This window comes from Cannabis sativa, chromosome 2 (genome assembly GCF_029168945.1).
Source record: "Cannabis sativa cultivar Pink pepper isolate KNU-18-1 chromosome 2, ASM2916894v1, whole genome shotgun sequence".
Lineage (NCBI taxonomy): Eukaryota > Viridiplantae > Streptophyta > Magnoliopsida > Rosales > Cannabaceae > Cannabis > Cannabis sativa.
Window position 1 is genome coordinate 59,808,448 of NC_083602.1, and position 12,708 is coordinate 59,821,155.

General features: G+C 34.4%; 3 protein-coding genes across 4 annotated transcripts; 1 reads left to right on the forward strand and 2 right to left on the reverse strand.

Moving 5' to 3' along the window:
- Window positions 1-1,014: 1,014 nt before the first annotated feature.
- Window positions 1,015-4,969, forward strand: LOC115718746 (protein GRAVITROPIC IN THE LIGHT 1). Its single transcript, XM_030647570.2, has 4 exons — window positions 1,015-1,452; window positions 2,532-2,696; window positions 2,869-3,632; window positions 3,882-4,969. The coding sequence occupies exons 1-4, from the start codon at window positions 1,412-1,414 to the stop codon at window positions 4,658-4,660; spliced, it is 1,749 nt and encodes a 582-aa protein (XP_030503430.2). The 5' UTR covers window positions 1,015-1,411; the 3' UTR covers window positions 4,661-4,969.
- A 34-nt stretch (window positions 4,970-5,003) lies between these two features.
- Window positions 5,004-9,030, reverse strand: LOC115718747 (mitochondrial uncoupling protein 2). 2 transcript variants are annotated; one of them, XM_030647572.2, is made up of 9 exons: window positions 8,692-9,030; window positions 7,923-8,165; window positions 7,755-7,833; window positions 7,447-7,580; window positions 7,241-7,339; window positions 7,014-7,118; window positions 6,072-6,146; window positions 5,388-5,474; window positions 5,004-5,254 (listed from the first exon to the last, which is right to left on the reverse strand). In XM_030647572.2, the coding sequence occupies exons 1-9, from the start codon at window positions 8,770-8,772 to the stop codon at window positions 5,225-5,227; spliced, it is 933 nt and encodes a 310-aa protein (XP_030503432.1). In that variant the 5' UTR covers window positions 8,773-9,030; the 3' UTR covers window positions 5,004-5,224. The 2 variants fall into 2 exon arrangements, with proteins under 2 accessions (XP_030503432.1, XP_060966673.1); XM_061110690.1 differs by lacking the exons at window positions 5,004-5,254; window positions 5,388-5,474 and adding an exon at window positions 5,481-5,947.
- A 1,276-nt stretch (window positions 9,031-10,306) lies between these two features.
- LOC133035044 (protein disulfide isomerase-like 1-1) lies at window positions 10,307-12,516 on the reverse strand. Its single transcript, XM_061110683.1, has 2 exons — window positions 12,254-12,516; window positions 10,307-11,027 (listed from the first exon to the last, which is right to left on the reverse strand). The coding sequence occupies exons 1-2, from the start codon at window positions 12,395-12,397 to the stop codon at window positions 10,917-10,919; spliced, it is 255 nt and encodes an 84-aa protein (XP_060966666.1). The 5' UTR covers window positions 12,398-12,516; the 3' UTR covers window positions 10,307-10,916.
- Between the last annotated feature and the right edge of the window lie 192 nt (window positions 12,517-12,708).

Below are 12,708 nucleotides of genomic sequence, written 5' to 3' on the forward strand. Positions count from 1 at the left end.
TATATATATAAAGTTAATGACGCAATGAAAGATATTTCGATTCATCATATCTATCGCTGACATATTAGCTCTATCTTTCTTCTACGTACATTACGTACATATATAATCACGCATTATTATGTTACATATTATTATATAATATATATGTATGATATTATCAACTAGCCAGTCTCATATATATATAGTTACTCTATGGAAAATATCTACACTACACATATACATATACATAATACATATATTGTGGTTGTGGTAAGGACGAATGGGCAGTATATATAACTATATGGTGATGGTGATTGCTGTGGCTGTGGGAATTATATAGCACTAACAAGGGCTGTAAATAAGCCACTATACTATAAATATAATATAATCTCTTCTACTTCTTCCATTTGTACTCATATACCTTCCCACGTGATCCATGTCGGAAAAAGATCACACCCTCCAAACGCCACCGCCAAAATTTTGAAATAAAACCCCCCCTATATAATAACCCTACAAATTAGTTACTAAAAATTTTTTATAATTTATTTCGACTTTATTGATATTATTATTCTATGTGCAGTTAATATACGGTATAAATATAAATACGTATACATATATCCAAAACATTGTTAGAACGTAGTCTACAGACTCAAGAGTTGCCCATAATTTCATATATATGAGCTTAATCCGACCTGTCTTTTTCATTGAACAAATTCAAAGTATAATAAAAATCCAATAATATTAATAGTATTAGTATTTCTTTGTTACTATTATTCTGTTTTATTCTAAACAAAACGATAGATTAGCCGAATGGTAGTACTAGTATTACTAATTGGGTTACGAAATTGTACAAAATTCTTTCCCTTATACACATAAAAGCGTCAATATGTTAGGCTTGTGAGCCCGATAATTACTATTATTTTCTTGCTGGCTTGCTAAGCTATAATTATATAATTACAAGAGAAAAAGAACAAGTCAGGCTACCTTTTACAATTTTCATTGTTTATATATTTTGGCTGAGCCTAATTCGATATTAGCTAGTATTAGTACGTACAAGAGCTCTGTGTATTAATTTCCACTGCACTGATCCCACGTGACAAACCATGGATTTCCTCAGGGTCAGGGGGGCCTGGGGCCCATGGCTTTCTTTACATTTCTTCTTATTTGATCCTGAATCTCTATATTTTTTCAACCTGTAATTGGTGGAATATTTGTGAAATTAAGGACAGCGTGATCTCTTTTTGCTACAGTACTTGTCAAAAGTGATCTCTATAAATAATAGTAGTATTTGCACTTCCTTCTTCAAACAAGTTCTTTCTCATTCAGCAATAAAAACAAAGGAAAAACAAATTCTCTCTCTCTTTCCCTCTGTGTCTCTTTCTTTTTCCTTTTCTCTTTATCAATTGGCCTAGCTAGAAGAAAAGCCCAAAATATGTTTACTAATATCTTCTTTTGTTCTTCGAATGTTGAAAGGTATTAATTCTCAACTAAACCAATTCTCTATAGCTACTTATATCAGCACCTATATATGCTATTATTTTTGTGAGTTTCTTTCGCTTTCGTACCAATTGAAATATAAGTAGTGAAAATCATGAAAACATTCTTTACCTCATTACTTTATATTTTATATATGATACATATACCACACCTAATTGGTTACGTCAATATGATCAGCTGCTTGTGATGTACTAATTATAATTAGGTATGGTATATATAATATAGAGATGTCATACTATCATATATATAAAATGCAATTTATATGTATATTTTGATTTTGCCAAAAGCATCATGTGCATTATTACAAGTGGCAATGAAATTAATTAAAGAAACATCTTAACTGAAAAGAGAGTTACTCTGTAACACTACTAGCTGCATGTGTACCAGTACATCATCAAGTATCAGGATATTGTACAATTACTTTCTGCTAGATTTTTTAGTTTAGATTTAGACCCCACGTGATGTAAAACTCAACTTGTCATTAATTTAAACAAAACTCAATCTCACTAAACAAATTAAAAAAACTAGAGGTCGCAACATGCTGATGCAAAATCAATCTTACTTATGTTTTAACTAACAATTTATTTATTTTTTCCTTAAACAACTAACAAATACATCCAATTTATATACAAATTATATATAATCTTTCTTAACTAAAAGGTTTTTCGTAAGGTCCAGTGTAGTGGACCAGATTGATGAGTGAGACAAAAACGGTAGAGAAATTATTGTTTTATATTGTTTTTTGAATTGGATTATATCAGTTGTTATTTGGGTAATTTAATATTAAATCTCAATATTAAAAAAGCTGAGGACCCTTAATAATAATAATAATAATTCGTATATTATCATTTTATGTAGAAAATCATCTAGCTAGTTTATCGTACTTACACGTGTACGGTCGAGATGACATATGCGCTGTCATCCAAAACGTACCACACTTTCCGATGATCTAATTAATAAAATACATTATTATTCAGAAAAAAAATTAATAAAATACATTATAGTAGAGACTACTGGGAGAGAATACCTTATTAACAATTTTTCCCGGTGCCCAGGCAAAAGAAGAAGAAGAAAAACGCCAGCTGGAGCGTGAGGGACCAGTTGGAAACGGTACCCGACGACTCAGTACAGTACTTGCCCCAAACGGTTCCATTCTACGGGCTACCATTGGAAACCCGACCCAGATTATCACTCCGATCCGACTACAATAACACAAAAAGGTATGCTACTTAAGTAACATTATTCTCGATTTGTTTTTTTTTTTAATTTAATAAATAGAGTAATAAAAACATTACGGCCTCTACTTGAGAGATAGCAACTCAGTCTCATATTCTACTTGTCTTAACTTGGCTCGGCTGAATCTGATCTTATTCTCTTTTTCTTATCGCTCAGTGGTGGTGGAATCGTCAAGGCGAATAAGAAATTTGGGGGGAAAATGAGCAAGGTTGGGAACCTGTCGGATCTGATTCAACGAGTTACGGCGTCTTGCTTGCTTCATCCGCTCACCGGCATCGAACGCCGTGAAAATTCAAGCGACGGGGAAGGAAAAGACGATGCGGAGGAAGTGTACGAGTACGAGACGGATGAGCATGAAAAGGAGGAAGAAACCGATGAAGATGATGATCAACAAATTGAAGGAGTGTTGGAAAGGAGAAGCGGCGGTAGCAGTAGTAGTAGCGGAAGGAAGCAGAAGCAGGTTTGGCAGCCAAGAACGAGGGAGGTCGTGGTGGAGATGGAGATGACGATGGGGCAAGTGTTTGATGCGGTTTCGGCAATGAAGAAAGCGTACCTGAAATTACAGGAGGCGCATTGTCCGTGGGACCCGGAGAAGATGAGGGTGGCTGATGCGGCCGTGTTGGCAGAGATTAGGAGGCTGAGTGTGCTTAGAGAGAGGTTCAGAAGGAATGTTGTTGTCGGCGGTAACGGAGGAGGGAGATCTGGCTCCGGGAGGATGTTAATGGCTGCTACGACGATTAAAGAGGTGGTGGCGCCGTATGAAGCGGCGGTCGATGAGCTGAAAAGAGAGGTTAAGGCTAGAGAAGTTGAAGTTGAGAACCTGAAGGAGAAGCTCAAGAGCTTCACCGTCAATGGCGGTGGGAACGGGAAGAAAGGAAGGTCTTTCTCTAGGAAGAAGGTCAGCTGTAGTCTTGCTCAAGGTACTTGCCCTGTTCCTCACAGTAATCTTTGTCTTTTACCGATGAAATGATTTTTATACCCTTTGAATTTTGATTTGTTGACTTTTGTATCTGATGTGGCACGTAATCATTGGTTTAGAATCATTGACCTAAAAAGAAAAAAGTCTATTGTCTTTTGTACGAAAAGAATGATCTTTTTATTTCTGATCAGCCAAACAGACTTTTTAGCTCTGAACAAGGATTTTAATTATGTTCTTTTCCGACTTACAGTGCCGCTATCTACATCACCGGAATTATTCGAGGTGACAACGAGTAGAGTAACCGATGCATTAAGGACATTTACGTCTCTACTCCTCTCATTGATGCGCTCCGCCCATTGGGACATAGCAGCCGCAGTTCGTTCCATAGAATTGGCCTCCGCCGCTGAAAGCGCCACCGGAGACGCATCCACTATATCCTCCTCCGTCACAACCCAACACGCCAAGTACGCTCTAGAATCCTACGTAGCCCACAAGATGTTCCAAGGGTTTGATCACGAGACGTTTTACATGGACGGAAGCCTCGCGTCGCTCATCAACCCGGACCAGTTCCGCCGAGACTGCTTTACTCAGTACCGTGACATGAAGGCTATGGACCCCACGGAGCTTCTTGGAGTACTGCCCACTTGTCACTTCGGCAAGTTCTGCTTCAAGAAGTACCTTGCCATTGTTCACCCCAAAATGGAGGAGTCTTTGTTTGGAGATTTGGAGCAGCACCGCCAGGTCGTGGCTGGGAACCACCCCCGCAGTCAGTTTTACAGCGAGTTCTTGGAACTTGCCAAGACTGTGTGGCTTCTTCACTTGTTGGCTTTCTCGCTTGACCCGGTTCCTAGTCAGTTCGAGGCTAGCAGAGGAGCCGAGTTTCATCCTCAGTACATGGAGAGCGTCGTTAAGTTTCCCGGTGGGAGGGTTACGCCGGGTCAGGTTGTGGCTTTGCCTGTTAGTCCCGGGTTTAAGCTCTGGAACGGGTCAGTTATCAAAGCCAGGGTGTACTTGGTACCAAGGAGTTGAAGATGAAGACTACAGTGTTTGGATTTTGTTGTAAGTGTTGTAAGTGATATAATTAGGGTTAAGCTAATGGATTGTCCTACGACATAGTATGTCTTGTAATTTTCAAGTACTGTTTTTTTTTTATGTAATAGGTGTAGTGTTCATGGGTATTGAAAGCCAAAGGAATGTTGCGTGTTATTAAAAGTTTCTAGCAAAGTGCTTGATTAGGTGAGAATCGTTATTGCAGGGATATCAATTGTGACAATATGTGTAATCATGGCTCATCCAAATAAAGTAATTAAAATACAAATCAATGCCTGCTGTTCAAAAGGGTGTTAAGCAACATGTGACGTGCTCCTCTATATATAGTCGGGTATTAAATAGTGTTATAATGACTAATGAGTTTTGACAAATCTACATTTTGGAACTATCATCAATTCAACCAATGATACAAAGTAATAAAGAGTTGGCATGTTATAAATATGATTCACCAAGTTGAAAAGAAAGAAGGTAAGGTTCAATATAACAAAGCCCAGAAGGGAAAAAAAAAATGGGAAGTTAATCTGCGGATCCCATTACCAGTCCTTATGGAGCCCCAGTCAAAAATCTCTTCGTCTGTCATGTAAAGTAATAAATAAAAAATTAGATATTAATTTAAGTAGTTCAAGCAAAGCAAATAGTTAAGCATATAAAAAAAAAAAAAAAAGACATAATAATTACAGAGCAAACTATAAATTGCTTATCTTACTTGCTCAAGGGTGAGAAACATAATAACATTCCAAGATCCAAACCGACTTAAGTTTGGAAGGAAACCTTTGTAAAAGGCCAAAATTCCCTGCAGTACAATTGCAACAGACAAAAATTACAGGATGGTAACTTATGAAACACGATGAATTACAGTAATAAAAAAAAACACCAGTACAAAACAAGAAGACTCAGCTGCAAAGGCATGGTACATTCTCAGTTTTCAATCTTCCATCTCTTACTCTTACAGCTGATAGGGTTTGTCATTGAGTTAAATCCAATAGCTAATAGGGTTTCTTTTAGATTACCTTGCAAGATCATCATGCGGGCATACCAAAATATATTCTTTTATACTTATAGTACATATTTGAGTTTTTAAGTTAACAGATAGTATGATAGTAAAATTCCAAGTTTCTTTTAATTAATCTGTATTAACTAGGATAGTGAGTAGCCACAATGTGACGAAATTTCTTCAGTCACAGAGGTCGAAAGAAAGCAAACTTATATATATTCATTCGAACGAAGGTCAAATATGATGGTCCAATTCCCCGTTATGAATCCCATCTGTGTCATTGTTTACAGATTGATTCACACAAAATGCATATGTATATATACTTATATATTATAAAATAGTGTGCAATCACATTGACAACGCAAATTTAGATTAACGTTAAATTAATTCACATACCTCACTTTTCAAAGTCTTAAAGAAGCAATCAAGGGTGTTTTTATAATTTGAATCTCCCATCATCCTAGACTTCACCTGAAAACATATACAGCGTTAAACCAATATTGCAAGACTAGCTCATTCCTCAAAGAGTATAGAAGATTGCTTCACATAAACAAAACCAGACATCACTACTGTCGACAAAGTCTATCAACTATCATTAATGGCTAGCAATTGTACCAATGTTGCAAGTTGCAACACCAGCATATCTAATTTCTATAAAAATTAAGCATATCAACTCTCAGTATTTCTTGCTTTCAGTTTAGTATACAACATGCCTGAGAGACAGGAAGCTGAAGTCTGATCATTTCATTATTCACTCCAATAATCCAATATAGGTTATTACTATAGTTAATAGTCTATATGACAACGGTGTGGCCTATCTTTGCCAATTTATCATTTAAATGCTTCATGTTAATCCTTTATACTTTCTTGTAGTTCTGAGTGTAGCAAATGTCCCATACAGTTTTAGCAAAACCTTGATTGGCCAAGGTCAACGCAAAAACAAAAGAAAAAGCATCTATATAAAATCATGATTATACATGAGTATGACAAAAGAATCATCCATTCATTGTTTATATAAAGTTTAGAATTTTGTTCTATTTTGATTTTTATTTTTATATGATATATTTACAATAACTTGAACCAGGACTACACCCACCCAACCACTTGAGCTAGCTTTAACGGACTGAAGTTTTAGTAGATTTCAGATATGAGCAGTATTAAAAAGATGTATAACAGTTTCCTTATTTTTCTAAGGGAAAAACTTACTACTTCAGTTTTAATTTAAAGTGAATGCACATTAACAGTTTTGAGTCAGAATCCATATTTATGGGTATTTGTGGTTTTATTTTACGAAAACAAAATCTTAAATCTACAGATGAATAGTAAAAGAATACGTACCACATCAATGGGAGAACCAATACATATGGCAAACAAACCTGCACCTAAACCAGCTAGGATATGAGTGAAAATATTGTCCATGAACCCTGGAATTTTTAAAATTGTCTGCATAAGTATAACAAATCAGGATACCACAGAAGTAACGCCCTAGATATAGCATGTTAGCAATAAGTTAAATATTGAAAAAATAGAACTTCAAAATAAGAGATAAAACACTACACTATTACCTGCTTGATGTGGTCATAACTAGCCAGCTCAGCAGCATTTATTGTCGCATTCCGGGCTACATTTGGTCCTAGTCCAGTCCATAGAGCCCCTAATCCTTCCTACAAATGTACAAAATGAATAAAAAAATATTGAAAAAATTATGTTCATGGGTTGAGAAAACAAAATGATGAGAGCAAAAGTAAAGTACTATATAAATAAAACCAACCTGTCTAACTATAGTATAATATGCATCAAGAGCTCCAGAATAGCGTCTGGGAACCCCGGGAGGTAACTTCCCTTCAGCTTGAAGTCTAACTTTCACAAGGTCAGTTGGGTTTGCCAATGCAATAGCCAGAGCTCCTGTTATCCATTAAAAAAATGCCTTATTGTTAAAAACATCTAAAACTTTCAATTCCAAAGGTCAAGGAACATATGAAAAAAGGTCAGGGTCAGGGACCTATATAGGCGTAATATGAGATTGTAGTGCAAGTTGTGTGATACCCAAAGAAGTGGTAACGCCACCAGTATACTAACCAGTTATCAGAGCAGCAAGTATTTTATAATACAAAGGAACATCTCCAACAAAAGCACTGCCAACAAAGAAAGTCTTGACCTGCTCAAATAAAATTTACAATTGCATACATATTGTTAAACAAAAACTCTCTTAGCTACTATCAAGGAAGGAAAGTAAATTTAACTCACAGGATCATATAACCCAATCCTTAATCCACCATAAAGGCATTGGCGTTGTAATCCTGGAACAATGCCTTTCCAAAGTGAAGCTAAACCTTCTTCCCTGGCAATGGTGGCAATAGTGTCCAACAAGCCCCTGTATTTTGGTGAAGCTCCTCCATTCACTGACTCTGATTTCTCTCCATCCACTGTAGCTGCTTTCCTTTGGAGTTGTAACCTTACTTTAGCAGTATCCAAAGGAATGGTACAGAACTGCAAAATAACAATGCTAGAATGATCATTCTAGAACAAAGAATGCAGCTATTTTCAACATGAATTATCATTCATAATTTTTTTCATTATTTAAGAAAAGAAAAAAAAAAAAGAACCCAAATGAATTTAAAATTATATCCTGACTCGGAATGAGTCCAAAATGCACCCAAGTTGATAGCTCAGACCCATTAAAGGCTGTTAGAACTCAGTTTGCATATCAGAAAATGAAATCTGACCAAACTTCCCATATTCCAATCGAAAGAAGTATCTGTATAAATTATGAACGAGCTACAACCAAATTTGCAAATTACGCACGATTTGTTTAACATTTCCATAATCCAAATACATAAGCTAGACTCCAAGAAAACTGGAATCAATTCTACACATTAACACTCTTGAAAATTATCTAACTCAAATTAAAAAAGTAAGGCTGCCAACAACTATTCAACTCAATTTTCACCAAACCGAGCAAAGAGCCTAACTGCGAAACGCAATGAACAACATCAGCAAGAAACCATACACGTACCTCAGCAAAACAGGCAGCGAAAGCACTGCAGATAAAAGTTTGAGCGAATGAAATCTCAGAGCTGGGGCCGAGATCCGCCATGGTGAAAACGCGAAAGGAGAAGTGAGACTCAGAAGAAGCAGTGGTTGAGAAAAATGGGTAGAAGAAAAAGAAGGTAGTTAAATATAGAGGTTGTGAAGTAAAAGAGTGATTAAGAAGGAAAGGTACATGAATTAAAAGTGAGCATTGATCACCATTGAAGAAAACAGAAGATGCTCATTAAGGTCGGGTAATCGGGTAATCGGGTAATTTACACACCTTATAGCTGTCGTCTTTGTCTCCCAGTTTTTTTTGTTGTTTTTTTTATAGGGTAGTTGTGTATATAATTTATTGGCTAATTATTATTTTTCACCTCAATTTTGACTTTTTTTTTCAATTTTAGAAAAAAAAAATTAATATAAATGAAAATTTAAGGGATAATTTAGTACATGTCAAAATTTAAGAAATATGATTTGGTAGATATAGGGATTATGTTTAGAGATGGAAATTGGGTGGTTAATGTACGGGAAATGCAATCCCCGCCCCCATCCCCACTACCTATTTATACCCCCATCCCCGCCCCATCCCCGTCTAATAACCAACAGATTCGGGATAGGGGAATACCCATCAGTTATGGGGAACCTATCGCCTATCCATTAAGGTAAAATGAAAAAAAAAAATAATAATTTAAAATAATTGAAAAAATAAATTAAACCGATATTCTCACAAATATTTATTATGCATTCATAATTCATAGAAGATAAAAGATAAACCTACCTAAAAAAAGCATAACCTAGTAGAAAATAAAAATTAAATATGTCTCAAAGTTTGAAAAAAAAAAAACAAAAAATGAAAAAATCATAACCCAAGCATAGGATCATAGTCTCATACCTCTCAAGCCTCCCAACAAATTAAAAAGTAAACAAAGATGAAATTAAGAATCGAGAAGAAAATATCTTTACACATGTAATCCACAATGATCATCAGTTAACTATCGTCATTAAATCTTCATAATTTAAGCATATGATATATAATTTTGATTATGGATGATAATCAAAATATAATTTTGATTATCAATCATATATATATACTATACTAGTTGAATGTTACGTGCCGAGGCACGTATTGTTAGTTTTATTTGGGGTTTTGGTCTTGTTTTTTTTTAGATTTTGTCTATATTTTTTGTTTAATGAATATATCTCGTTTGAAAAAAAAAATATTTATACTCTAAATGTTATTTTAATGTAACTAATATTGAAATGTTAGATTGTTCTATTTAATTTTTTTTTTTAGCATAGTATTGTAATGTAAATTTAAATTTATAAAAACTGTGTAAAATGATATTATCATATGAACGATTGTACTTGTAAAGACAAACCGAGTATTTAATAAGTAAAACATAATGTTTTATAAAAGAAATGTTAAGTATATATTTATTAATAAATAAACAGGACATTAATCTCAATATGCATACTCCTAATATACACAACCTCTAACTCATTCTAACACCAATTTAAGCTTGATTGTTGTCCAAAATCAATGCTTGCAATTGTCCATATATATAGGCTATAGGAGAATTACTCTGAGGAAAAGATCACACCATAGAGAATGAACACAATAATTGATGTTCTTCCAAACTACAAAAATCAACCACACTCCTGAGAGGTCTATAGCTACATAGAGAATTTATAGTACAAAAAAATAAGATGAATCAAATGTGTGGATATAATTATATATATATATAAATACATATCGAATTAGAGAAAGAAACACCACAATAAGAAATAGGGAACCTCTTGAGGAGAAAAAAACTTCACAAGAATAATGAAAATGCCATAACAAATGTTGTTGAACTTGCTACCTATAGAAATTAGGACTTGGTTAACTTAGAATCAAAAGTAGTGGTCTTTGTTCTTAGGGGCTAGGTAGGCCGCCTAAGTAGTTAAAATTACAGGCCAAAATGATTTAACACGTGTAATATAAAGTTTATGTACTAAAATGAGAGTTGTGTAATAGATTAGTTTAGTGACAAAGTAGTACATGTGAAATGACGTCAATCTCGAGAAGAACTGGATTATGAAATGAGCCCGACTCGAAGTCCACCAATAGTACCTAGTAAGAGGCAACAAAGAGCATAAAATGCAAGATGAGGTGCACTTCATTCATGGAAGCCTCACAGATTCTCTTCCTGTATTCTTTGTATAATTTCAGTGCTTCATATCCAAACGGTGATAGTTATCATCTCTGTGTGTGTGGTTGTTACCTATAATGTAACAATAAAAGTACCCAATACCATGTTCTGTAGACTTCAAATCATTCTGCAATCAACAAGATTGTGATATAATAAGAATTGTTAGAGAGAATTATGAGTAGTTTGAGTATTGATTTTATCCTAAATTGATAGGACTCATCTAGATGCAATAAATTATGTTTGTCTCTTGTTCACCTAATCAAACATATAACTGCTCTAATAATAATAATAATAATAATAATAATAATAATAATAATAATAATAATAATAATAATAATACAATTTATTAAAAAAACATTGTTCAACAATTTTATTAAAGCATGGAAGAAGACACAGAGAATCCTGAGTCCGTGCTTGTGCCCAATGGTAATGATCTTTATGCATAAGTAATCCCAACCCCAAGTATATTTTGCTTTCTTTTCTTCTACTAAGAGTGTCTAAGTATTTTTCAAGAGTCCACAAAGAAAGCAGAGACATCATAAAAAGTACAATACAATAAATTCTGAAAGACAATAGATCTAAAAACAACAACGGATGAAATATTTGAGAAATGAACTAAAACGACAACAATGGATGCTAAAAGTATTTTTACTCTTTGATGAAATATAGAGTTTAATACTTCATCCAAAAGAACAGAACTACGTGTAAAAATATTACCATCTAGTGGGAATGTGTAAATTAATAAAATGAACTCTATAATTGCTCCCTTAGGTTATCACTCACAAGTAAACATAGTAATCCTATATTATATAAATTTCCTTATTCAACCGGGAAAGCTACATTAGCAACACTCAATAAATGATTTCAAAAACAAAAGGCTAACAATCCGTTTAAAACCCAGTATATTGAATGAATAGCTTGGCACGTTGTATTGAGTCTTAACAATAGCTAGGATGACATATACTGTACATAAGCTCTACCAACAACTAAGCAGTACTTTAACTTGAAACAGAGAGTGCAAGAGGGAAGACCAGATATTGCTAAGTGGAACAGTTCAGTATTCAAATATTATTCTACAAATCTAAAACGATGTTTTAATAAATATACTAAATGTATATTTATTTAATATGAAATAAATCCTAATTCAAATTCAAATTTAAACAAAAAAACAGATTGATCTAAGTGGAACAGTTTAATATTCAAATAATATTCTACAAATCTAAAACGATGTTTAAATATTTAGCATGAGATCCTCCATAGATGATGTAATTGGTAGTCGAGATCGGTCCAACAATACTTGTTTATGGAAACAAAAAATGATTGAACTTTTTCAAAATTTGTAATAAAAAGTACCTTAGAATCAACAAAAAGTTTGTCAAATGGCTTCAAAAGTCTAACCAAAGCCCCAGTGACTAATGATTCACCACGTGGGACAAGCTTGGCGTCTGTAGTATGAGCAAAGTCATAGTCTGCACGCAATTTGTCGGCAACAGCCATGAAATTCTCAAACTCCTCACCGGAAAATTTGGGGAACACTCAAACCTGCAAATGCAAAGACAATTAGTCAAATTCCATGCCATGTAAGGATGATGAGGCAAAAATATAAGGGTATAACATAAGCAGCGAGCACTTACAATGACTATCTTCCTGTCTTCAATGATACCACTGGAATCTTCAACAGTCTTAATTTCAGCAGAAGCGGGGCCACTCTGTTTCTTCAAATATTTAACAATACCAACCTTCACGTGGTCCCTTGTATTCCTGAACATTCTTACCACCATTCCTAAAATTCTTAAGTGTGGGGAAAC